Below are 24,647 nucleotides of genomic sequence, written 5' to 3' on the forward strand. Positions count from 1 at the left end.
AGTTGCATACCTTATTACATAAGGCAATGACAATAACATAGCTTCAGATGTTTGCTAGACCTTTAGCAAACAGATTATAAAAGGCTTCCATATGATGTTTTTTCAAAACCAGCCCAACCTCAATGCCTCCACCACCATACTTGGATTCTGAGAGAGACATCGCTCCAGTCTTTTCTATAGAAACAACCTCTACCTTCTTTGGTCTTCCCCATCCAAAGTCAGTCCCATAAATTCCAAATCGAGGCGATCCAGCAATAGAGAGTAAACTCTCATGATCTATACTCGTTGAGTACAGTAAAGGAAGCAAATTCTCTAATCCACCCAAAACTCCGTCCGTGTCCAAACGTTTTATAGCTTCACTAATTGCATTGACTGCCACAATCAGACCATCTTCTCCTAAAACCACTTTTGTTTCGGCAACTGCTACGCTGCATGATAAGCAGTTGCCAAAATAAGTGGCGGGTATAGAAGGGTCTAAACGCGACCTACAGTCCACAGTAAAGGCCATCAGAACTGCAGCTTTATGATCGATTTGTATTTTTTTTTGCCTTGATTAAGCAAATCCATACATACGCACATGTGACACAAAACGTAGACAATTTTTGAACGGATTGATGACCATGTTGTTGTCTCTTCTCTTTCACCGATTGCCTTAGTGCTTCTATTTTTTCCCGAGTGAATACAAACGTTCCTCGAATTGTGTCTTCTGCTGGAGCTTTAAAATGATCGACGAACATCAAGCATCTATTGAAGGGCCGGTCTGAATCCATGTTTAGCAATTGGTTCAAGAAAATTGGTTCGAGCCCGGCTGTGTCTTGGACGACGCTTCTGTCGTATAATGGTTTGAGCTGGTCAGGTATCAAATTGGAATTTTCGTGTTTGCATATGTGAGCCCATAATTTTACAAACATGGTTGAAGTCAAGCCGTCTAGGATTGCATGGTGCATAGATGTTCCAATACAAAAGCCACGGTTAGGAAATATGGTGACTTGGAATGCCACGGCGGTGGCTCGTTCGTGAGACACGGGAAGATGGGGTGTAAGAGGGTGGTATTCTTCGGCTTTGATGTTGAAGTTGTTGCTTGAAACTAGATGGCAGAAATCAGCATCAGACTCAGCTATCGTGAGCGAAACGGTGTCGCCTTAGACATAACTAAGAATAGGTTTAGGGAAGTTTTGGGGCCATATGACGTTTCCGGCTAGAGGTAGAAAGTGTCGGAGGGCGATAGAGAATGAGGCTCTGAGTTTTGGGATTAGTACTGAATCGGAGAAGTAAGTGTTGGAAGAATTATGGTTGATTTCATAGAAGAAATGGAGTTGGACGGGTGAAAATCTTAGCCAGAACAAGTCAAAGAAGGTTAGAGGAAGGGACTCAGGTGGTGGTGTGGCTGAGTCAGCTAGTGAGCGTGGTTGTGGAGCAACCTTGCAGACCTGAACAACTTTCAGAGAGTTTGGGTGTGACATCGGAGAAGAGTTTAGGGTGTGCAAACCTCGTCAACTTGTGATCAGTTTTTAGGGTGGCGACATGTGTCGTTTAACTGAAATGATAAGATGTAGCTGATAAGAGTTTTAGAGGCTGTCGAGGAAATAAATAAAAGATTTAGAAACTGTGCCGCAACCACTAGTTTCTAGAGATCAGAAGGATGCATCGATCTGCGATCATATTTTGGGGTGGTAGATGTTAGAAGCTAGTATCACATGCACATCGCCTAGTATAGCCATATATGTCGATGTGACAGTGATATTACATGCATGTTATTTCTGTGTTGATCTATTTATGTTGTTTTTTAGGAAGAGGCGGATTGTATGCCCTCCTATTCGAGTGTCTTTCTCATCTCCTAACGGTTAAGCCACGTTAACATTTTATATTTCTATTATTTTTTGTCTTATTATCTCTATAATATAATCAATATAAAATGTTGACGTGACTTAACCTTAACCGCACAAAATAAAAAAGAATGGGAAGAGCATCCAAAGAGAAGGGCAAACAATCTACCTCCTGTTTTTTAACTCTTTTATTGGTGTTGTTTCTCATGTGGTAAATGTTTTCGTTGTGAGTCATTGTTTTTTATGGAGGAGGATCTTCCCTCCTAATTTCTCTCTCATCTCTTTTTTTTTCTCTCGTACTTGAATGGTTATAATCGACTAATTAAGTTACGTTAATATTTTATACTAACTTTTTTATAAAAAAAATAAAACAAAAAACCAAGTGTCAGAGAAGGGAATGACAAAGAATGTGAATTCTCTTCCCACAATAGCAATGTTGGAGTGGGATGAACTTTGTGATCAAATTTATTTAAAAAAAAAATGACAAAGAATGTGAATAGAAAAAAAGAGAATCATACTCCATTTTTCGTGGCAGCAGACCAAAGAGATGCCAAACCAGGCACGCAACTTTTTTCAAACGAAACTACTAGGAATACCCGCGTGAGTAGAAATGTTTATGAGAATAAAATCCCAAAAATTAGGCCATATTCAAACTAACGTATGCTCAAATCCAATTTTTTATTTAAAAAAAAAAAAAAACCTGATATGTAAACGCATTAATGCTAAAATGGTGAGGTGTACAAAAGTCAAACGAGATCAATCATAAAATGAAAAAAAAAAAAAAAATAGTGTTATTCACACATTTATTTTACCTTTTACACAACCTAATTAATTTTTTGTTTTTTTTTTGTCAAAATTAATTTTTTTGTTATTAATCTTTTTCAATTCGACAACCGCATTTTGAGAGGTATGTGAGAAGTAAAAATGGGTGTGTAAAGCACATCACTCTTGAAAAAGTCATGAAGTTTCAGTAAAAAATATTTATGGCATGGTTGATATCCTAAGAGCATCTCCACTACTAGCTAAATTTTTGCTTTTAGCTAACCAACTGTCTAAAAGTTATTGTACTTGTTTGGAATTGCTTTTGAAAAACTGAAAGCGCTTTAGATGAACTTTTATATTATATAATTCATCTCTCAGTATGAGTGGAGTTAAAGATGTTGTGGTGTAATTCCACCTATGGTTAGTGAAGGAAAAAACAATTTCTCTTTCTTATTTACCTTCAGCTGATGAAATTAGAATTGATGTTTCTTTATCGATTCTTCTAGTGCTATGAAACCTGACGGCTTTTCTGGCTCTTCCTATTAGTTATGTTGGAATATTGTTGGTTTGCATGTTATTACTTTTATTCAAGACTTTTTTAAATGCAGCTGGTTATATCCGAATGCTAATTGCAACTTTACAGTTACTCATCTAATTTGGCAAGGACGGAAATGTCAAAGCCGTCAACTTCACCGGCCCTAATGGCACGCCCTTGATCGGTAACAAGAAGGAGAGCTTTGGTTACTTTGGTGGCCGTAGCGGCAGTTCTTTTCTTATTAAAGTGTTTTTAATTAATTAATTAAATTGTTTAACATGATTTTCTTTAATAAAGAATGTCCATTTTTATTTATTTATTTTTAAATTTATCTACGTGTCAAATATTATATGGGGCTCGTGACGTTCACATGAGCAGATAAAGGAGAAACTAACCGAAATTAAGAAATTTGTAATTCATTGATACGAAGTCATGAATTAAGAAACTATTATTGTCACTTCATAAATCTTAAACTTGTAGTATAATAGATATAAGGAACTATTATTGTCACTTCATAAATCTAATTGTGCACTCCTTGTAAGACAATAATAATTCTCTAAAAATAAGGCAAATTTAAGATTTTGTCAACAAATTTTTTTGGAAGTGCAATTATCTTCTTAATTACGCTACACAAAACATGAGAAAATTAATATATATATATTTTTTGAACAAACGATATTATGTACACTAAGGGGAGGGGGTGGGCTAGCAATAATATGGTTCAAACTCGCCTTTAAAAATTAATATATTAAGAAAAATAATATTGCCTACAACTTCAACTTTCTTCATAGTATCACACCAATTTAACATACGTGTTGATTGTAATAATTATCTCACAGTTTATCTCATCATTTAATACGTATTGTTTATATGTTATGCTTAAAGCCTTAAATGACCCCGCTCGTGAAGTGAGTGCTTAGAGTGCGAATCTCACTTTGACGAATTAAGCGTCAATTCATGTGTTTAAAGAATTTGGACTAATTTTCATATTTCCAATTGGTTCACATATTCTAATTTTAATTAAATTTCATCAAATAGTTGTTGTTTATGAAATTCTTATATCCAATGGTTGAGGAATAACTAGCTAGCTCAACTTTGTTTCTAATGGTATCCTAAAAAAAAATTTAATATTTACCCAGAAAAGAATTTTGGTTTGATCTCTTCAACACAAACCGCCCCATACCCGTATAGCACCAGAAAAGAAATTGATCAATAACTTCAGCTTCTTGTTTTTTAGTTTTTTCTGTGCATGGAGATTCATTTGTCTATAGACCATTCCGGTTTGGTGTTGTCAAGTGATCAAAGCCATTTGGCAACAGCCCATTGAAAATGAGACCTTCCAAACGACAAGTTAATCCACTCAAGCCTGGAGCTAATCCTAACTGTTTGGAGCCGTATTTGGCATGATCTTCATCTTGAAGTGAGTCGACCATGACATTCAATGAGGAACTTGATTAAGAATTTTCAAGGCTCAAGAGGCAACCAAGGGGAAGACATCAAGAATGGATGCTCTCAATTAGTATAAGGGGGACTTTTTAGGTCATTGTTAGAGGTCCCCGACCAAACACAAAACTCATTTTTTATTTTATGTACACCTTGCGTGCTTTTACCTTTATTTCTCGTTCGTTTTTTCTTCAATTTATAGAGTAATTTTAATTTTCTCTCAAACTTATTTCATCGCAAATTTACTTTCTTGATTTTATTTTATTGCAATAGGAGTATTGTAATTTGGTTACTTATCAGTTTGATCCATTCGACCAGTTTGTTTGGGTTGATGTGATTCGCCCTTCCATACATCTCATCTCACCACATCAATCACTAATTAAATTCATACCACTCTACTTTCACGAATAACGCTTATTCAAAGACCTTGCACCTAAGGTGCAGAGAACGCTTGATCGAGACATGTTCCTTCCTTGGTCGTCAATAGCATTGAAAGAAGTCTAATCAAGCGCAACTAAAATCACCAATGTTTCTTCTCTTTTATTCCCTTAGCCTTAGGCTACGAGTTGACATGCCAACAACACAAACTAGAAAGACCAAGAGATCCCGAAACTCTCGGTTGTGCGGCCGAGACGGATTTTGAGACCAACACTAACCCAAACTTTTATGTCTTGCGACCTTCTGTCACAATGTCGTGCCATCACACCACCCGATAATAAGTTCTTATATTTCTAGTACTCGCAATAGGATTTAAAAAAAAAAAATTGATTAATAATTCAAAATTGATATATATTAGTTTATCCATGGTGTTAAATAAGAATTTCAGTTTTCAAAGCATCGAGACTAAAAGCTATTCTCTCACGTTTGTAATAATGTAGATTCTGATAGAATTGATATAGCCCAAAAAATGTCATACTAATATATTTAGGATCAGTTGTCTGCGATCTAGGCCCACTGGCGGAGCCACACCAAGGTTACGGTGGGCTTTAAACCAGGGAGAGTTTGTAACAATGTGCATGTACTTTGCGTACAGCCTAATATAATAAACAAACAAAAAAAATGCAAGAAGAATTATTTTTTAATGAAACTAGCTCAGTGAGTATTTAGCATAATTAAAATATAAAGTTGTCATGGAAATTGTGATGTCATTTTGTTCAAGATTATTCTGCTTTGATTTAGTGGGCCTTATATTATTTTCAATCAATTTTTTTTTGCTACTTCTACTTTTGTTGTTTGGTTTTGTGCTAGTTGTGTGGTTGTAATTGAGATAGTCCATATATCAAGTTTCCATCTTCTTGTGTTTACATCATAATATATGTGAATTTGGATGATTTATTGTAATTTTTGCAATTTGCAATTGCAAAACTATTGAGTTCAGGCTAAGTACATTTTAAATTATACAAAATACAAAAGTAAGACTTAAACTTTTGCTTACAATACGTATTTAGCAAAAAAATATCATTTAATTTTAGGGTAATTTTTTAGCTAGTCCATCCATAAAAAAATTTATGGCTCCACCCTTGTCTAGGCCAGCGACATGTGATGGTCGGCGATGGCTGGTTTCTGCGGCTTTTTTAATAGGAAAACTAACGAAAAGTTTAAATGTTTTTGTAGTTTTAATGAAAAATGACAAATAAAGGTGTAGTGAATAGTACAGGGAAAGGTAAAAATGTGATTTTTCGTTAAAAGTGAACAATCTTTTCTTCTAGATTAACATTCAAAACGTTCAAGAGACATGCTGGTCGGGGAAAAAAAAAATTGGAACGAATAACATATTGCGGGTAGATTCAGAAGGTTGAGCGTGATGACTCAAGAGGTGGCAGAAGGTTTGTGTCTGGAATCCAGGGACCATTTATTGGGGCCAACGCCCTTCATGGTCAGTTTATGAACATATAGCTCTGTACGTACTGTGCCCGATCTTGAGATGCCCGCCAGTACTGCTTGTTTTAGAGCTCTTTGCACACAGAGACGAAAACCCTAAAGGTCTTTCTGTCCTGTCTCTTTCTTCCCCCTGCAAAAGAAGCAGTGAAGGGCCTCTCTCTGTTTAATTTTCTCCACTCTCAAACACATACGCAGGCTGCAGTGTTACTCGCTCCCTGTATATGTCATATGTGAAATATGTATGCAGTGCAGCTCTAACTGAATACCAACAGAAAACTCTTCCGCTGAGAATTCTGAATTACGTAATTAGGGATTTCAAAGTTTAGGGGGCTTTTGAAGTTTCTTGTTAGTGTTCTCAGTTAACTTCTGGGATAATTAAAATTAGGGTTTTTGGATCCGGTGCCATATTGCAATTAGGGTTTTGGAGTTTTGATCACGATTACCTCTTCAAACAGAAAAGACCTAATCATTCTGGAGGTTCAAGCACTAATATTTGATGTTTAAGGACTAAAAATTAACAATTGAGAAAGAACCTTGCATACGTCTCTGTAGTTCATCGAGAAGATCATTATTTCCAATGGCTTTTTATTTTTTTTATTTTTTTTTTATTTTTTTGGTATTATTACTTCCAATGGCTTAATAACTTCGTTTTGTTGAAAAGAGCAATGCAATTTCGTTACGGCTGGGTAGCTAGGTTGTCAGCTGCTAGGTCAGCAAGTCATAAATTACTTCGTGCATATCTCTCTGCAATAAAAAGTCGTGTGGTCCTATTCGAACTCACTATTCTGTCTTTCAAAAGAAAATGCATGCATGTATTGGTCCCTCAACTATTAGGTAACCTCTCATTGTCCAAAGTACCTATCATACACATGCTAATGCTCAGAGTATATATACCACAAATTTTTGTAGCCCATGATACATGTGGATATATACATCTTTCTAATCCAAACTTAATCTTCATATGTAATCTGCTTGTTGACATAGAACAGTTGGCTAATGATTGAGGAGCAGCTTGATAGGCCAGTTCACTAACAGCAAAAACTATTTTCAGATTTGGTTTCTTGAATAAAATAAAAAGAGCGAGACGAGCCAAACTCACATTTTCTCCGTAACACATGATTATTTTGCGTCAAATTCTATCATTAGGTTTAAAATATTTTAAATTTGAGGATATTTTCTGGAATTTTGCCATCTTTATTTTTCATATTATGTTACAAGGTGTTGCTTGATTTTCCTTTACATATTACACCACGTCACTTGTCCATCTATTTTCTTCTCTTTGTCCTCCTCTATAGTTCAAGCGTGTGGTGCTTTTCTTTTTCAAGAAACCTTGATATTTTATTGAATTAGAAAAAGCATTCCACCTAGATAGACGATTGAGGACATAAACTTTACTCTTCATGTACAGAATAAGAAAAAAGAAAAATACATTAAAAGAGAGGCATAAAAACAAAGAGGGGATAGTTCAACTGCGTGATGCAATTAGAGAGTAAACTGTGAGAAATATATTTTGTTAGGCATGTCAATTCCAATGATTGGTTAATTGGATTCATATATTTGAAGTGTACTCACACAACACAACATATATATGCCGGCCATCGAATCATTACCACCCATCTTGAGTATTTGGATATGGGAGGAAAACTTCAGCTACTTTGTCCGCATGAACATGTTCATCTTTTTTGGTACTTTACGCGTGCATATGAAAGTGATATATCTAAAATCTTTCGTTAATTGTCGATAAAGCAACACTCACCACTTTCGAATGTGCAACATGCATCCATGTGGTCCCCCAAGTGAAATTTCCTACTTTTGTATTTCATGCATATACATAATTATTAGCAGCTTCAACTTATCACCAAGTATAAATCAATTATGTTGCCTACAAGGCGTTTCATATATAATGTGATTTGAGCAGCTAGGTAGAGATTTTAAGTTTAATAGCCCTCTTAAATCCTAGTTTTCTTTTGATTTAAAAAAAAAAAAAAAAAATCCTTGTTTTCTTCTTTAACAAAAAAGAGAGATCAGTTGGTGGTTTCATCACGAAATCAGTGGCAGAGCTAGCATAGGGTCATTAGTTGTCCTTGACCCCAACAATTTTGAAAACTCCATGTATATTTGTTTGTGTATTATATTTGACCCTTATAAACACCTAAGGCAAACTAAATTACAATCTCCCCCTCCTACTTCATGTGTGCGACTCTATTGTGCAATCATGTGCTTGATGAAATTCTTTAGTTTTTCTCTCTTCTTGTGTGTGATCATGTGCTCGATTAAATACCTTAGTTGAAAAGCCTAGGCAATCTTCAACATTACTTCACAGTATCATGCATCAACCCTAGACAAGCATTTACTAATAATAGTAGTTGTGATATACGTTAGCATAAACTTTCGACATATGTTGACAGGATTTGGCAGTGCTTCGTAAGTGCTCGATGAATGGCTAATGAAGTTTTTTTGGTTGATATAATGACCCCATTTTTCAAAATCATGGCTACGGCACTGACAACAACCCACTTTTTCGGGGGTCAAGAAGACTTATAAAGACATTAAGCCTTCTCATAGTCATCATCATGTGATTTAATATCATAAAGTATCGTACTTAGAACACACCGTGTAAAATAAAAGTCTGAAATTCATCTTCAGTTAACTCCTAAATCATAGTTAATTAACTCCTATTTTGTCACAATTAATGATTATTTAACCTTATGCATGCGTGATGAGGAAATGATGAGATATCGACTAGCTACCATAGCTACACCCACATTCGTTTGAGTTGATGGTGAGAGTGCCACGTGGCATTGTATGTACCACTGCTTTATCTTTCCTTGGGCATGGTCGGTGGAATTCCGGCGCCTTACTTTTTCCTCTCAAACGGGTCTCTCTACTCCTTCTTCAACAAGTTTTATTCTCATATTCTCCACATACTTGCAGAATAATTTAATCTTCAAAAGTACAGACGGCTGTTTGGTTGATTTTAGTAGTTCTCTACTAAACTCACAAAGCCAATTTCAAGTTGAGAAAATCACAACCACATACCTTTCTTTGCCATTCTGTGTAATACTGTGTATTCAACTCACCAAGCACCGAAAACTGTCTGCAAAACAAGAAGCAGAAAATGTTTACTTTCATGTAAGTTGGGTCAATTTCAAGTAATATGTTGGTTGGGTAACCCTAGAATACTTCATAATTATAAAATAATTAGCATCACATACCTAGCTTTATATTTGTTGCTTTGCTTTAATTCCATTAATTCCATTAATATATATACGCGAGACAAGTGAACTTGGAATTCCTTAACTAAACATTTCTACAGCTTGTGAATCGCTTCTTCTTTTGAGCTCCTTTTTAATTTCGTTCATGAAACAATTCATGAAAGTTGTATTAGTTTCGTTTTTAATTTTGTGGATCATCACATATATGTCATAGATATTAGCTAGCTTAATTAGTAGGAAACACTTTTTTATAATTTTTTTATTTTTTTTTATAATTCATTTCTTTCATGATTGATGGTGTACCAGATTATGATAAAAAAAGAAAGCACATGAAGAAGAGAAGCATATCATGATTAATTCGTGAAGTGAAGTTATCATTGCAAAGAGAATAGAAATCTGCGTGTTGAGCTGAAATGATGAACCAATGACGAGAGAGTCCAGAAGATGATTAAGAGTCTCGTTAGTGAAGCAGATTTAAAAGAAGCAGGAGCTGGCAGTGCAAGTCGTGATGAACCAGCTAATAAAATCTCATCAAACCCTAATTTATCTCGTTCATCAACTCCATGGCCAAGGTTGAAGGATCCAAGGATTGTACGTGTGTCCCGAGCTTTTGGAGGAAAGGACAGGCATAGCAAGGTTTGCACCATAAGAGGGCTTCGAGATCGGCGGGTGAGGCTATCAGTACCCACTGCAATCCAATTGTATGATCTTCAAGAAAAGCTTGGTCTTAACCAGCCTAGCAAGGTTGTCGATTGGTTGCTTGATGCCGCTAAGCATGAAATCGATGAACTTCCTCCGCTGCCAATGCCACCACCCGGGACTTTTGGTTTAAATCATCCATCATTAGTGCTCACTTCATCTCATGATGATCAAACCAATGCTCATCCCCAATTATCTCATAATCATAGAGGAGAAGGCCCTAGCAGTGGAATAGATAGATCAAATGTTTGGCCTACTAATTTGGATGCTCTTTGGCGAGCAAAGTCGAAAGAAATTGCAAGAGACACAAGAAATGAGGAGGAAGGAAAACGGAAAGATAATCTTGGAATATCAGATGATCAAAAACAAGCAGGCAATAATATTGATGGTAATTCATCAAACGCATTCTTAACCAGAGGTAGCACTACCAACCCTCCGTTCTTTCCAGGTCTCCTGAATAGTTCTACGAATATGCCTTATGATTATCAAAATTGGGATCATCCTCATCAGACTTCAAGTTTTCCACTATCTCAATTAGGAAGCCATGGATTCCAATCCCAAACTACAGATCCCCACAATTTCCTTAATGTCCTCTCGTTGCCATCCACATTGTCTTTATCAACGACACAATCTTATTTTCCTTCGCATAACGCGGCGGCTACAGGAGAGATAGATCCAAGACAATTAAACCATTTGCAATTGCTCAACTCAAGTAGTAGTACTAGTACTTCACAAAACCTATTGCCCAATTCTCTATCTACACCAGCTCTATACCCTAGTAGCCAAACTCTGAGAGCACCCCATTTGAGTATGGTAACTAAGCTTGTGCATTCTTCAAACAACACTGGAAGTGGTCATCAGCCAAATAACGATCAGGGGCCTCTGCATCGATGATGCGTACTGATGCTTTTAATTCAAAGACTCATGAAAGGCTAACAAGCTTGCTTTAATGGCTCAGATTGGTATTTCTTAAATGGGAGCTAGGTATAGCTAGGGAGCGCAGGCAAAGGTACAAGAACACATCTTACTTTACGGGGTTTAGTCAGTCTTCTTATTAATGTTCATTTCAGATTAAAGATGCTATATATGATTTGATTTCCTACTTATTTTGGTTTATATTATTTGACATTTGCATTTGAAATTAAAGTAATAAGAAAGAGAGTTTTCGAGCATAAATTCGAGTGGAGCATTGGTAATGGTGTGAAGATACATTGTGTTCATTATTCATATTCGACTGAATGTCAGTTAGATTCGGTGTATGCTATGTTGTTAGAGTCAAATTAGTTTTGTATAACTAAATGCCAATGGAATTGTGCGCCATGGCATTATCTCTTTATGTATGCGTGGGGATGGCCTTATTTCAGATATATACAACTTCGCGAGATTGTTCTCTGCAAACTATCATTAATTGTTCTCTCTCTAACTAAGCTAGCAACTGTAAACAAAGATTATTTACCAAAAAAAAAAAAAAAACTGTAAAGAAAGATTTAAAACCCTAGAGAAAGAGAGAGAGATCGAGAGATTGTAGAAGGAGCGACCTGAAATGTCTAAGCTTGTTTTCTTTTTAATTTCTGCTAGACATCAGGCAGGAGTGCAAACATGACAGGATCGAGTAAATGTAGTAGTGTATATTATTACCAGTTGAATAGGCTTCTGATCGAGAGGGAGGTAAAGTAAGTAAGAAGAGAGTCTGCAGGCTTTAATTGTACGACCTAGACTGTGATTACGAGAGCAGTAGCTAGTGTCAACATCACATACACAAGATCCAACAACATAATTATATATATATATATATATATATATATATATTTACTTGCAAGAAATCTGGTGCTGGATTGACAATTTTGCTAGTTATATAGGGTTATGAGTGTTTTGTGTTGGAATTATTACCTATATGTTGAACTAGAGCAGTTAATTTGAATCTGGTGTTAAGAGAATATGATATCTCTAGCTAGGGCATTTCATGTGTCCTTGAACCCAGCTGTTTACATCATAAGAAACTATCAAAAGCCTATCTGCATATGAAGTTATTTTCACACACCAAATTTCTCCTTGTGCACATTGAATTAATAAATAAAAGAGAATCCAATGAGACAAATAAACAGTGTGCGTAAAGGAAGAAAAATGAAGTCATTTCCCTTTCTACATCACACTGGTGTACTGGATCGATACATAGATGTTTGAACGGTTAGAAGCCATTTCCATTTCTACAACAACTTGTTTATGAGTGCACCAGTGTTTGAACAGTTAGATTGAAATTGTCAAAATCCAATCGTTCAATGCCCTACTATAACGTATAGTACTCACCAGTGCACTATAGATTTTCGTCATAAAAATATGAATTTTTTTTTTTTTTTGTCAAGACCGTAAAAAGATATACATGATTGCGAATGAATTTTGTTAAGCAGATTTAGTATAACAAGTCCTTCGTCAGGAGTTGATGAGCAGTACAAGTAGTTAGAACTGCAAAAGCTTTATGTGTTGCCTCCCTGCTTAATTTGTTTTACATAGATATGATGGATCAGTACTGTTACAGGAGGCACAGGAGTAGCACTGTTCCATGCAGTTGGCGCATAACAATCAAGAAAAGAGGATTGGCCAAGACAAATGAAGTTACGAAAACATAGAAAGTGAAGTCGATCTGATTCATTTCAGGCAAATTAAGCAGTAGTATAAAAATAAAAATCACTCGTACTTTCTGTTCCTTTCTGTTCTTTCTACTTCCCGTGAATCCAAAATCACTCATACCTTCTGATCTAGTCCCGTCAATGTCTCATCATGGTCGTCAAGTCTTGATCTGTGATTGATCATAGTTCACACATCTTCCGAACCTAGTGTTGATGAGAATTTGAAGGCAAAATTACTGTTCCTACTTGATACATGCATGCATTGACTGTACTGCACAATTGACCGTTGATCAAATTCAATGTCTTAATCCAACAGCTTCAAAAACGTTGATATTTAGTGTTTCTAGGTACCCCAAAAAATTACGCAAAACTAACATAATTAACAATTGTTTCAACAACTTAAAATTGGCAGCTAATGATCTTTGAATTTGATCCAACCAACTTAAAAAAAAAAACTGGCGCACTTATTGCATGTGGCTTTATCAACAATTAGAGTCCCAATTCGCAAATGATTAAATGAATTTATTGAAGTGATTTTCGCACTCATCTTTCTTTATTCTGCACTTTCAGTCGTTGGACTGAATAAGTAACAAAAACAATGAGAAAATGAGGTAAGAGAAATTGAGTGTGAAAATTATTACCCTCAATTTATTTAATTATTATTATTATTTTAAGTAAAAACAAGTAATTTGACCGAAATGTGTTTCAAGCATCCTTAAGACACCGGGAGAAAGATTTATACTACTTGTCGCAAAGTTCATCAGTCCTCGCTCTAAAAACGACAAGTCGTGGAAAAACCTCCCTCTCTCCTTTCCCTCCCTCTCTCTCTCTCTCTCCCCCTCTCCCCGATTCCCTTCTTCTCGTTCGCAAGTGGTGACAAGCTTGAGAGCTCCCAAACTCCCATACAAGCTTCAACGCCCTTCTCGATCCAGAGGTTTTTCTAGGGTTTTAGCCCAACCACAAAATTCAATCTCTCTCTTCAAAGAAACGGTTTTTTTTTTTTTTGTTGTTTTTTTTTGCACTCAATTCGGATCGAACGGTGTTCCGAGCGCCGCCGTATCTCTGAGCTCAGCCTCTGCTCCGCCGGTGCTTCAGTTGGATCGTAAAAGCGTGGATTTCACCGGTAAACTTCCTCCTCAAAGTTTCTTTCTTTCTGTAGTTTGCGCCTTTTTTTCAACTCAATTGGTTTGATTTGAATTCCAGGACAGAAGTTTTAGGGTTTGCTTTTTTAATTTCGAGAAAGCTCCAGAATATTAAGCTTTGATTCATTTTTTTTTATATAAATATTTTTGCATTTTGTTTTTGTAATTTGTAACGGCTAGTAGTTCCATTGATTGGAAGCTCCCTTTCGCTAAGAAAAGATTTCATAACCGAAACGAAAAAAAAAAATCAAATCGTTGTATCAGGTCCAGCTCAGTGAAGTTCTTTTATCTTATGTTGTTTGTTTCTTGCATTTTCTTAGGAAGAACACCGAGGGATAATCGATAAATTGATGATTTTTGGCGGGTAGAAAAGGTGGGGTTTGGCAGGGTTTCACGAAGAATGTTGGTTTTGATTATACTGCATTGGGTGGCCTGATATGAGGGGTTGAATATGACCGATGGGGGTGTGGAGAGTCGAAGAGAGCATGAACAACACAATAGAACACAGAGAAAATCGAGTGGTGATGACTTTGCACGAGCAATTGCAAAGATTGCAATAGCGCAAGTATGTGAGATAGTGGGGTTTCAGACGTTCCAGTTGTCTGCTCTCGAAAAACTCTCTGATGTTTCTGTTCAGTACATTCATAACATTGGAAAGACTGCACATTTATATGCTAATTTAGCTGGTAGAACGGAATGCAATGTTTTTGATATCATTCAAGGGTTGGAAGATTTGGGCTTGGTGCAGGGATTTTTAGGTGCTTCAGATGTTGATCATTGTCTTACAAGTTCAGGGACAGTTAGGGAAATTGCTCAGTATGTTGCTGAAACTGAGCATATTCCATTTTCCTACTCTATTCTTCAATTCCCAGTTGTTAAGGACCGAAATCTGAATCCTAGTTTTTGGCAAAGCGGCGTAGAGACACCTGGTGAGCATATACCTAGTTGGTTGCCTGCTTTTCCTGAACCACATACATATGCCCAGTCACCCATCTTGAATGAGAGAGCTATAGAACCTCAAACTGATATGGTTGAGCAAGAAAAACAACAGAGAAATGTGGAGCGGTCTCTATTCAATTTGCAGCGGAGGCTGTTATGCAACGGGTCGGAGGGACCCTCTGTTGAGTCTGAAGATGCTGATAAGGCAAAACAAGCAAGAGAAAGTAACCCTTTTCTTGCTACACCTCTGCAATATGGGGAGACGGATGTATCTCATGTTGCTTTTCCATCTAAAATTTCAAGTGAAGCCACAGCGGGAAATGTTGTTGCTGAGAACCATGTCCTGAATCAGTGTTCACTGCTGGAGACCCTTGCTCCAGCTATTGAAACAATGAAGAGTGGATCATGTGAATCAGAGGAGGGGCAGAAAGAGATTCTTGTGAGCAGAAGACCAATTGTGCAATTTAAGGTTGGAATTGCAAAGAAGTCCTTGAGTACTACGTTTCATTCGAGCCCATACAACAAGGGTTTTCGGAAAACCTATTCCTTGTTTGAAAGAGAATTTGAGAAGGATGAAAAGAAAAGGAGGGCTGAGAAAATTCTGAGGGATTCCATGGAAAACCCAGAGGAGCTTGCTGAGTTGTAAATTAGGTTGTTTTTTTACTAGAATTTGTACACTTGTTTTAGGATACTGGCAGTGGAAGCTGGCTCGCATAGTTGTCTGCATCTGGACATTGTACAATGGATATTACAAAATTCTGGAGGGAATTTTCCCACTTTAACGAGTTTCAAAGGTATGTTAGTGTCAGTTGCAGTGATACACCAGTTAATGATTCTTTCTAATAGAAATTATTTTGTTTTCGTTATTTTATGATACTAATCTCAATGCGTGCACAAGTATTATATTATTGCTAATCTGTTGTGTACTTTGTTGATTTATCAACGTGTAAACGAAAGAGAGTCAAAATTGATGTTTAGTTTCTTATTTATAGAGCAGAGAAAGGTTGAATGTGTTTTCCTGTCCAATAAATTGCGCGTAACTGGAATGAGAAATTGGAAGCGAAAGATGCATACACCATAATTGTATTATAGATCTGTGTCCTCTATCAAAGATTTACATGCTAGAGACTAACTTTTTACCAGTGGTTATTTGTGGCTTTTCAGAAGATAAAACTACACAATAGTTATGACCTTAAAATAAAATATTACTCCCTCTCCTGTTCTATCCAACAAAACCTGGAAAAGAAAAACAAAAGAGGTAAAGGACTCCAAGGAAATGATTAAGACTACATAAGAATATTCTTTTTGATGGAAAAGATCAATGTTATCAACTGCCCCTTCTTGGCAAGTCTGCAATGCCTACCACTAACCATGTGCAAACCAGCTACATCTCCACCATTCAAAACTTCAGTTACAGAGCGTTAGAGATCAACCATCCAACACCAAACCCTGAATTTAACCTTCACAATCCGCCCAATTCCTTGATTGATGTGTTATCTGGCGATATGATGCTTCACGAACTATCTTCCTCATCATCTAAGCTGCCATTTGAGTTTTTGAAATCAATATTTCCTTAGCCCCTTCTCAGAAAAAAGTTGCCTGCAATGCCCACCGGACCAACCATGCAGGCCAACTGAATCATCACTCACAATTTCATTTATCAAATCTTTAAAGATCAACCGCTCGACATCCAACACTACAGAAGGAATTTCACTGTCACACTCTGTCCAGTTCTTTGCTTTATCCGTGAAATCTTCCAACAAGATGTTTCTCAAACTTTCATCCTCGTCATCCAGGCTGCCATTCAAGTTCGTTCTCTGTAGCTGATCAACCTCTGAACACAATTCTTTCAGAAGCTGCTGGCTTCTTGGTTTCCCATCTGCCAGCTTGTTTGGTGGGAACCACTGCTTCAAAGAATCTCCCACCACTAGTTTGTGAACAAGGAATTCATTAACAACCTCAAATACTTGTTTTCTTTGAATTTTCTCATCAGGTTTAGGCTGGAGATCAGAAGGCATTGTATTTGTTCTGATATCTTCCAGTGCAAGGAACAAATTAGGGTTGATCAGGTGGTCTGATGTGTTCAGCTCACTGGTTGTCCAGGCAGATTCAAGGTACCCGAGAATACCTGACGCCAGCAATATATCTGAAATGTACATGTGGTCTGGATTTGTACTGTCACAGAGGGGACCAGTGATGGGGTCCTCATGTGTCCTGCTCATGCATCGATGATTCTGAATCAGGTTCTCTAATCTTTTATGATCAATTTCTGCCCCAAGACTGGGCATTGTGTTGTTGGATAACAGAGCTTGGTTCATTGGGTCATACTCTGCTATCTCCAGAATTTGTGCTTCATCGTCTGCAGCAAGAAATTCGAGGAAATTTAATACACGTCTTGCATTCTATACTACATGTAAGGGCTCAGTTGCACAAGAACTATACCTTTGAAGGCACTTGATATCTTCTTCACTGGAGATGGTGAGTCATCGCGATAGAATGTGGAATCAAGAACAGAGACAGGGCTTGGTTGTTCGGAGGAAGCTTTCCTAGTTTCTGCCATTGACCTGTCATCAATCAACCCCACTACTGGGTGCTGTGGGAAAGAAAACAGAACATCTTTCAACCCAGATAAGAAAATAGCTTACAGGAATGAATGAGAACTAGGACACCCTTACCTTTATTTTTTGGTTATGCTTGTTGAAATGCGTGCCTGTGATCGTATCTGATTGATGAATGCTTGTGGCCTCTGTGTCTGTATGCGAGGCCAAGCTGATGGTGCTCCCAGATTGCTGAGAAGTGGAATCGTCGTGATGACTCATATCTCTCGTCTTGGTGCTAGTCTCCCTCAGTTGCACATTACTTTGATGCAAATTGGGTGTCTTATGCCCAAGTTTTCTACCTGGGGTGGTTGCTTCTAGTGACTGCCTGGTGTGTTGCCTTCTCGTCATGCTTGAATTCGATGATGGAGTGCTTGGAGGAGATTGCTTCTCCAATCCAAGTCTTCTCTGTTGCATTTTCGGGCTCGTGACTCCTGGACTCCTACTTGAGCTGGTGACTTTTTCTTCACTCATAGTTTGCGATGCCTTTGGTTTTTGTGCAGATTTCAAAGTTCTTGTGTTAGAATTATCATCAGTGGAATGGAGTTGTCGATTGAAAAGATCTCTGACGTGATTGTTCCTTGGTGTCAGATCTTTGGCTGTTTTCTTGTCGACCAATCCCTTTCTGTTATCACCAGGGTCACTGGTCCGAAGCTTCCGAAGACCCAATGTGTCATTCATGGAATTCACCATGGAAGCAGAGCTGTGGGTTTTATCAATGAGTTTAGCTGGTTTCAGTATGACAGTGGGTGATTTATAACTCTTTGGAGATTGGGAACCCTTGGCCGTGGCAGGAACTGATATGTTACTTTGTAGATATCTCTGGCTTGCTGATACTGTGCTGTCCAAAGAAATGCTTTTGTTGCTTATTTGAGATGCAAAATTTGAGGCGTGATCCTTTCCTGTATCTGTCATTCCTTTCGTCTTCTGCATCGCTTCAAGTATTTGCTTAAGAGCTCTGAGATCCTTTCCTGATTTTTTGAACTCAAGATCTGCCAGCCTTTTTTCCATTTCACCATATACTGAAGATGATGAATTTGGAGCTTTTATAGGTTCTTCTTGTTGCTTGAAATCTGATCGTTGAGAACCTTTGCTTCTGTGTGGCTGCCTCCACGGAGCTGCTTCTATTGGAAACTTAGAATTGGAGGTGGGCTTCATGACCGGATCAATGCCTCTCCTCTGCGGTGAGCTGTCTTTCTTCGTATTTGCAAGGAGTATCCCAGAAAAAGTATCTTGCTTGTTTTCATTGGTTGCTCTTGATGATCTGGAGAAGGGGTCAGATCTGTCAGATTGGTCGGTATTAACCAGCCTGAATGGACTATTAGTGGTTGACACGGAATCTGATAGATCCAATCCCATCAACTTTGCAACGACATTAGACGGTCTTTTAGCGCTTCCGGGTTCATGCTGCAAGTCAAGCAATTTGTTGCCGTTCCTGTCCTCTCTCTGCATATCCTTGATGGAGTAGTTTCCTTTTGTTTCTGGGTTACAACCCCTCCTTATGGAACGTTCCTCACTGTCCAAAGAAAGCCTTGGGAGTTCTTTGAGTTTTATGGTGGATTTTGATGCATCTCGTGACTCTCTTCCATCATAAGAGAACCTCCGAGCATCTTTTGGTAAGAAGCGCGCGCAACCATCCTTCTCTTCGTTGGAACTCCAAGTTGCTACCCGAAGCTTTGCAGGAACTTGAAATGACTCATTACCACCAGAAACCCTTGGCTTGGTGGATTTTATTGAAGGCCTCGGGGAGTCTATGTACTTCAATGTGTGACCAACTCCATCTTTAGCTGCAGGTTTAACTGAAATGCCACGGGCTTCTCTGTGCGTCGAGTCTTTGACAAGACCTTGCAGATCAAAGGATTCCCGGCGTATGTGCATCAAAACATGTGGTTGTTTCACGGATGGGTCCCGAGCGTCTTTGTCATTGGAAATGGTTTGGCTGGACGAAGATGGTTCTTGCTGAGCTGCCTTTTTATGTTCAAGACACGACAGGCTAGACGAACATGAAGAAGAAGAAGAAGAAACAGTGGTTTTCGATGATTCTGTGGAGTTTCGTTGTTTCTCTTTCACCGCCTTTTTTCGAATTTTTTCCTGCAATTTCAAAATACATGTAATGAATGTTTCTGTTTAATCTAATAACCAAAAGATTGAGACTTCTAATTAAACTTCCAATACACTAATGTGATTAATTAAGTGCTGAATTCTTACTGTAGCTTTCTGCACTGTGCTTGGTTCGACTGCGTGGTTGCAATTCTCACCTGGATAAAAATATATACAAATATAAATATTAATGTATAAATACATTTGAAAGTTCATACCATGCATTGTGAAACTATAAACGCATATTAAAAAGAACAAAATTAAACATGTTATTAACAATTTGCTGACGGTTCTGTTAAATATTTATTGCTTAATTAAATTCTGTAAAATATTTTTGCTTAAAATTTGGTCAAGTTCACTCTTACATTTTCTGAGCTGATATAAATCAAATGCAAAAGGAAATAGTAAATCATAAGGAGCCGCATCAATAAGAATCCTTCTCCTCATTTACAAAACCAACGTTTCTTTTTTTTTTTTTTTTTTTTACTAGAAGCACTTTTTCCAAAACTTCTTTGAGCTTGACTGCACTTATAAGCAAACGGTAGAAATAAGAAATACCTGGATGAAGTCTCTTGTGGTTCCGGCCGTTGATACGCCGGCCGGAGAGGAAATGGTGGCGATCAAAGAGCTGAAAAATTCCACTCATACACCCAATTTGCTTATGGAGATCCCGGTTCTCATCCGTTAGAGAATGCAAAATCTTTGCAGACATCTTCACTTCCACCTCCTTTCCCCCTCTTGCTTCACAAACGCACCAGCTCACACCTTTGAAACCTCCATTTCTGTAAATTCCAGGCAGAAAATCACTCATAAATAATTGGTTTCCAGAATTTTACAAGACCCCAAAATCCATATAGTTTCAAAAACAATGCTGAGTTTTCTGTCTAGCCAAAAACAACAGATTTTGTCTGAGTTTTTGCTCGAGCCACTATATTTTCTTCTAGCTAGTTAATCTTCATTGAGTTTTTTCTCTCTATATATTAATAATCTTCTTTTTCTTGGATTTTCTCTGAAGTTTTTGTATAGAACAAAGGAGAAGAGAGAACAAGAGAAAAACAAAATGCACAAGAAAAAAACATGCTAAGTGCTTAGAAAAAAGTCCCTTACCTATGGATATATAAAAATAAATAAAATTCGTTTTTTGGGTTTCACAGAACAAGGGAGACAATATCCGTCTGCAAAACCAAAAGGAACAAAAGAGACGTACGGGAAGGGACCCAACACTCAACAGTCACCCACAGCAGCCCCACCTTTCTAAGGAGGAGTAAGGAGTAAGGAGGAGGACTATGATCTATCAAAAAAATATAGTGCGCCGGAACAGAAGGATTAATAAGTTCTGCAATCCCAATAAGAGATGTCTTTGTATTTTTTCTGATCTTTTGGGTTTTCTCACACAGCACAAGAGAATAACTTGTCTTTTGGCTCTCTCTAGGGAAGGCAGGCATATATATATATTAGAGGGCTTGTGGTTGTATTTATTATATAGCAGTGCTCGATATCAGTTTAGCAAAGAATGAGAACAGGTGACTAACCTTTTATATTATAAATTTAATCTAAATTATGGGGAAGAAAATTCTAACTTGAGTATATAGAATGATCGCATACTGCTTTAATTTGATTACTCTCAGATCAAACAACGAAATTCAAACTTAAGTACTTAGCATGAAAACATAATGATTTAGCTAATTTGACAACACTTATGTTTGTTGATAGGGGCGGGATTTTGGAAACATATTAAAATAAGAGTTGCAGCTACGATTATTTAAAGAAAATGACACAGTTTTCAGAACCTTATAATTTAAGAAGCATAAGAATTGGGATCTCAACCCTTTTAATAAAGTAATGCTTCAATGCTAGTCTTTCTCTATTAAAAACAAATTAAAATCATAAGTTTTGAAAAAGAACACGTGCCATATTATTGATGGTAGAAGTGCTTATACAACTCAGTCATTTACATTTAAAATCCCTAATAAAAGAGAATTAGGGTAATAAGATGAGGAAGGAGGGGGTGGGAAAGAGGTGGGAGAGATGTGAATGGGTGGGTCAGATCACAGATGTGGTTTGTTCAATTTTTCTCCCCACTTCCATGTGTGTGGGTCTGGAAGGGCAGGACCTCTCTCTACATAAGCATGTGGATTTGTCAGAGGGTGGAAGAAATAAGAAAGTGGATTAATGTACTGGAAAGCAGCTTCCCAAGCCTAATAAAACCACTTTTCCAGCCATTCCCCTATCCAATTTACCAAGCTATCCTCCTCTAGATTATCTGAAATCCCTTGATTTTCAATGACCACTTAGCATTAAACAATTACAAAAGAGCGACCCCAAGTTAACAAAATTCTTCATTTTAAGAGGACCGGGTAAGAAACGTATATCGTACGGAGTATTACCCTTACTTTGCAAAGAAACTGTTTTCACAATTTGAAAGCTTTAAATAACTACAAATTAAGAAGAAAAAAACCTTAAGTATTGAATACCCCACCACTTAGTATTTAGCTTCAATCAATAGCCGTTAAAGAAAATTGGATAACCATTGAGTTGAATCTAATTCTAAATGATGGAGTATTCAATACTCCAGAATATTGTAGAATGTCGCCAAAAATTAAGTCGATTTGTCATGAACAACTATATAATTCTTTTTATTACTATCACAAGACAATTTTAGTCAATTTTTAACTTCATGCTGAAATCTGTCGGCGAGATCAGTACTGCGGGCTTAAAGCTGCAGAAATCGATTAATAAGTTTTTGGACGTTTTAACTTTAAGCTGCAGAAATGCATATATCCTCAAGCCGCTGGACCACTAGGTTTCCCAAAATTGTGTGGAAAAGACGCACATTTTCAGTGGTTGTGCTGCTTTGAGTCATCGAGTTCCTTGGAAAAATGCATGTTTTCTGCTACAAGTTTAGATTGTCACATGCATGGTACTTGCTGATATATACGTTACTGGAGAAAGAAGAAGGTCCATGGATTAATCCCATATATTGACCTACAAAACAACAACAACAAAATTTTATCTTATTAAGTGAGGTCGGCTGTATAAATCCTAGAACGCCACCATGCACGGTTTTGCGGCAAGTCTTCTGTTAGTTCCAAATTCTTCATATATTTTCTTAAAATTCTTTTCAAGTCTTCCTAGTTAGGTCTTCCTCTACACCTTCTAACCGGAACATCCGATCCAACCCTAATATATATACATATATTAATTACATATATGTGCTTTTTGTGAATCCATATATCCATGAAAAATAAGATAAAATAAGCTCAGGAAATCTATATTGGATAAACTCAAAATAAGCGCAGTCCATTATATAGATGAGACCACATAAGTACGTTTTTAGCTAAAAGATGTGCCTTAATTGCACACACTAATCCAACGAGAGTCCACGTTTGATTCTCACTTGTAAATTTTGTTCAACATATTTATTATGGACCATATTAAAATGCCAGCATGTTAATGCATCAGCAGAGAGATAGTGAAGGGTGTACCGCAATTAAAGATAAAATGATATAACATCGGTTAAAGTAGTTTGGCCATGTGATGAAACAAAGACTTATAAGTGCTCCGGCTAAAAAATGTGATATAGACAAAGACTTTGAGCAAACGGAGTAAAGGAAGACATAGAAAGACTTAAGAAAGATATTTTAAGAAAAAACATTGAGTACTTAGAGCTAACGTAAGATTTGGCGCAAAACCAAATGTAGTGGTGTTCTAAAATTCATATACCTGACTCTACTTATTCATTGGTATTGTTGTTGTAATGCCAACATGTATACAAAGTGTATGGCTGTAGTTTGTACATATTAGCAAAAGTGGGGTGGTCCAATACATAATTACAAAACTCTGTATAATATGCCCTAAGTACGTAGTACTTTCAGACCCAGAAGTATTTAGGCATCCAGCAAGCTAGGTTTTCCAAAATTGTGCAGAAGATAGATTATCTTCATTTGGAAGAACACACTTCCTTGCCAGAATATTACATAACATATTGCCCCCAATTTTTTATGACACATACAGCCCCCATTAATTTGGGTTGTTTATATGTTTTCTAGCATAAATTTATCTGAAACCCGAAAAAGGAAAATTAGAAAGTATATACGAAAGAGAAGAACAAATATATATATATATATATATATGTATGTATATATATGGCCAAATTACGTATACTGATGCATATGCGCTTACTCCTATCGCTGAAGTGATTAGTCGCACACAGCCCACGTTTTTTGTTAGAACCGAAAATGGTCTATATGGTAGAAACTAAGGACATGTTTAATAAACATTTCGTTTTCTAATTTTTAATTTTAATTTTTTGTGTTTGACATATGAGAAAGGTATATGGGGAAAAGGATGATGAAGAAGGGTGATGGAAGAGAGGGAAAGAAATAAGGAATATAAGATGAAAAAAAAAACTTGAAAATGAAAACAATTAAAAGTAGTTTTGGTTTGGTTTTAATTTTCGTTTTGTGTGGCTTTTTCTTGTGTATTTTTTCTACATCTCTCCTGCCATCTTTCCACCACTCTCCTTCCTCCTTCATTTTCCTCAGTGCATGTACTCTTTACCTACTTACGTGTTAATAGCACAAGACTGTACTACTCAAGCTGCGTTACATACTCATTCTCAACACATCGCAAGATTTATCATGATAGGGGTTTTTGCTTACGGAGCTATAAGCAAAAAACAAAATGATTATTAGACAAACTCTAAATTTAAGTAAATATGATGTGGTCCTGAGACCTAATACTGCTTTTTATGGTCTAATGGCTCTGTCAAGTATATTTTTCTTATAAATTAATGATATTTATCATAATGTCTTTGTTTTTTATTTTTAGTTGATACGAGTTTGAGGTTACAAGATGAGGAAAAGATGCAAACGGCAAAGA

At 36.9% G+C, this 24,647-nt stretch overlaps 3 protein-coding genes and 1 pseudogene across 3 annotated transcripts; 2 read left to right on the forward strand and 2 right to left on the reverse strand.

Annotated features, from left to right (window-relative positions):
- Positions 1 to 43: 43 nt before the first annotated feature.
- LOC137739380 (phenolic glucoside malonyltransferase 1-like) lies at positions 44 to 1,463 on the reverse strand (annotated as a pseudogene).
- Positions 1,464 to 9,324: 7,861 nt separating this feature from the next.
- LOC137740031 (transcription factor TCP13-like) lies at positions 9,325 to 11,467 on the forward strand. Its single transcript, XM_068479819.1, has 2 exons — positions 9,325 to 9,579; positions 9,969 to 11,467. The coding sequence occupies exon 2, from the start codon at positions 10,107 to 10,109 to the stop codon at positions 11,253 to 11,255; it is 1,149 nt and encodes a 382-aa protein (XP_068335920.1). The 5' UTR covers positions 9,325 to 9,579; positions 9,969 to 10,106; the 3' UTR covers positions 11,256 to 11,467.
- Positions 11,468 to 13,820: 2,353 nt separating this feature from the next.
- On the forward strand, positions 13,821 to 15,918 carry LOC137738951 (transcription initiation factor TFIID subunit 8-like). The gene is made up of 2 exons (XM_068478420.1): positions 13,821 to 14,111; positions 14,451 to 15,918. Exon 2 carries the CDS (start codon positions 14,582 to 14,584, stop codon positions 15,713 to 15,715), a length of 1,134 nt encoding a protein of 377 aa, XP_068334521.1. The 5' UTR covers positions 13,821 to 14,111; positions 14,451 to 14,581; the 3' UTR covers positions 15,716 to 15,918.
- Positions 15,919 to 16,122: 204 nt separating this feature from the next.
- On the reverse strand, positions 16,123 to 20,856 carry LOC137738950 (protein LONGIFOLIA 1-like). The gene is made up of 5 exons (XM_068478419.1): positions 20,325 to 20,856; positions 19,875 to 19,924; positions 17,745 to 19,757; positions 17,512 to 17,662; positions 16,123 to 17,428 (listed from the first exon to the last, which is right to left on the reverse strand). The coding sequence occupies exons 1-5, from the start codon at positions 20,575 to 20,577 to the stop codon at positions 16,632 to 16,634; spliced, it is 3,264 nt and encodes a 1,087-aa protein (XP_068334520.1). The 5' UTR covers positions 20,578 to 20,856; the 3' UTR covers positions 16,123 to 16,631.
- Between the last annotated feature and the right edge of the window lie 3,791 nt (positions 20,857 to 24,647).

The sequence above is a fragment of the Pyrus communis genome, chromosome 7 (assembly GCF_963583255.1).
Source record: "Pyrus communis chromosome 7, drPyrComm1.1, whole genome shotgun sequence".
NCBI classification, from domain to species: Eukaryota; Viridiplantae; Streptophyta; class Magnoliopsida; order Rosales; family Rosaceae; genus Pyrus; species Pyrus communis.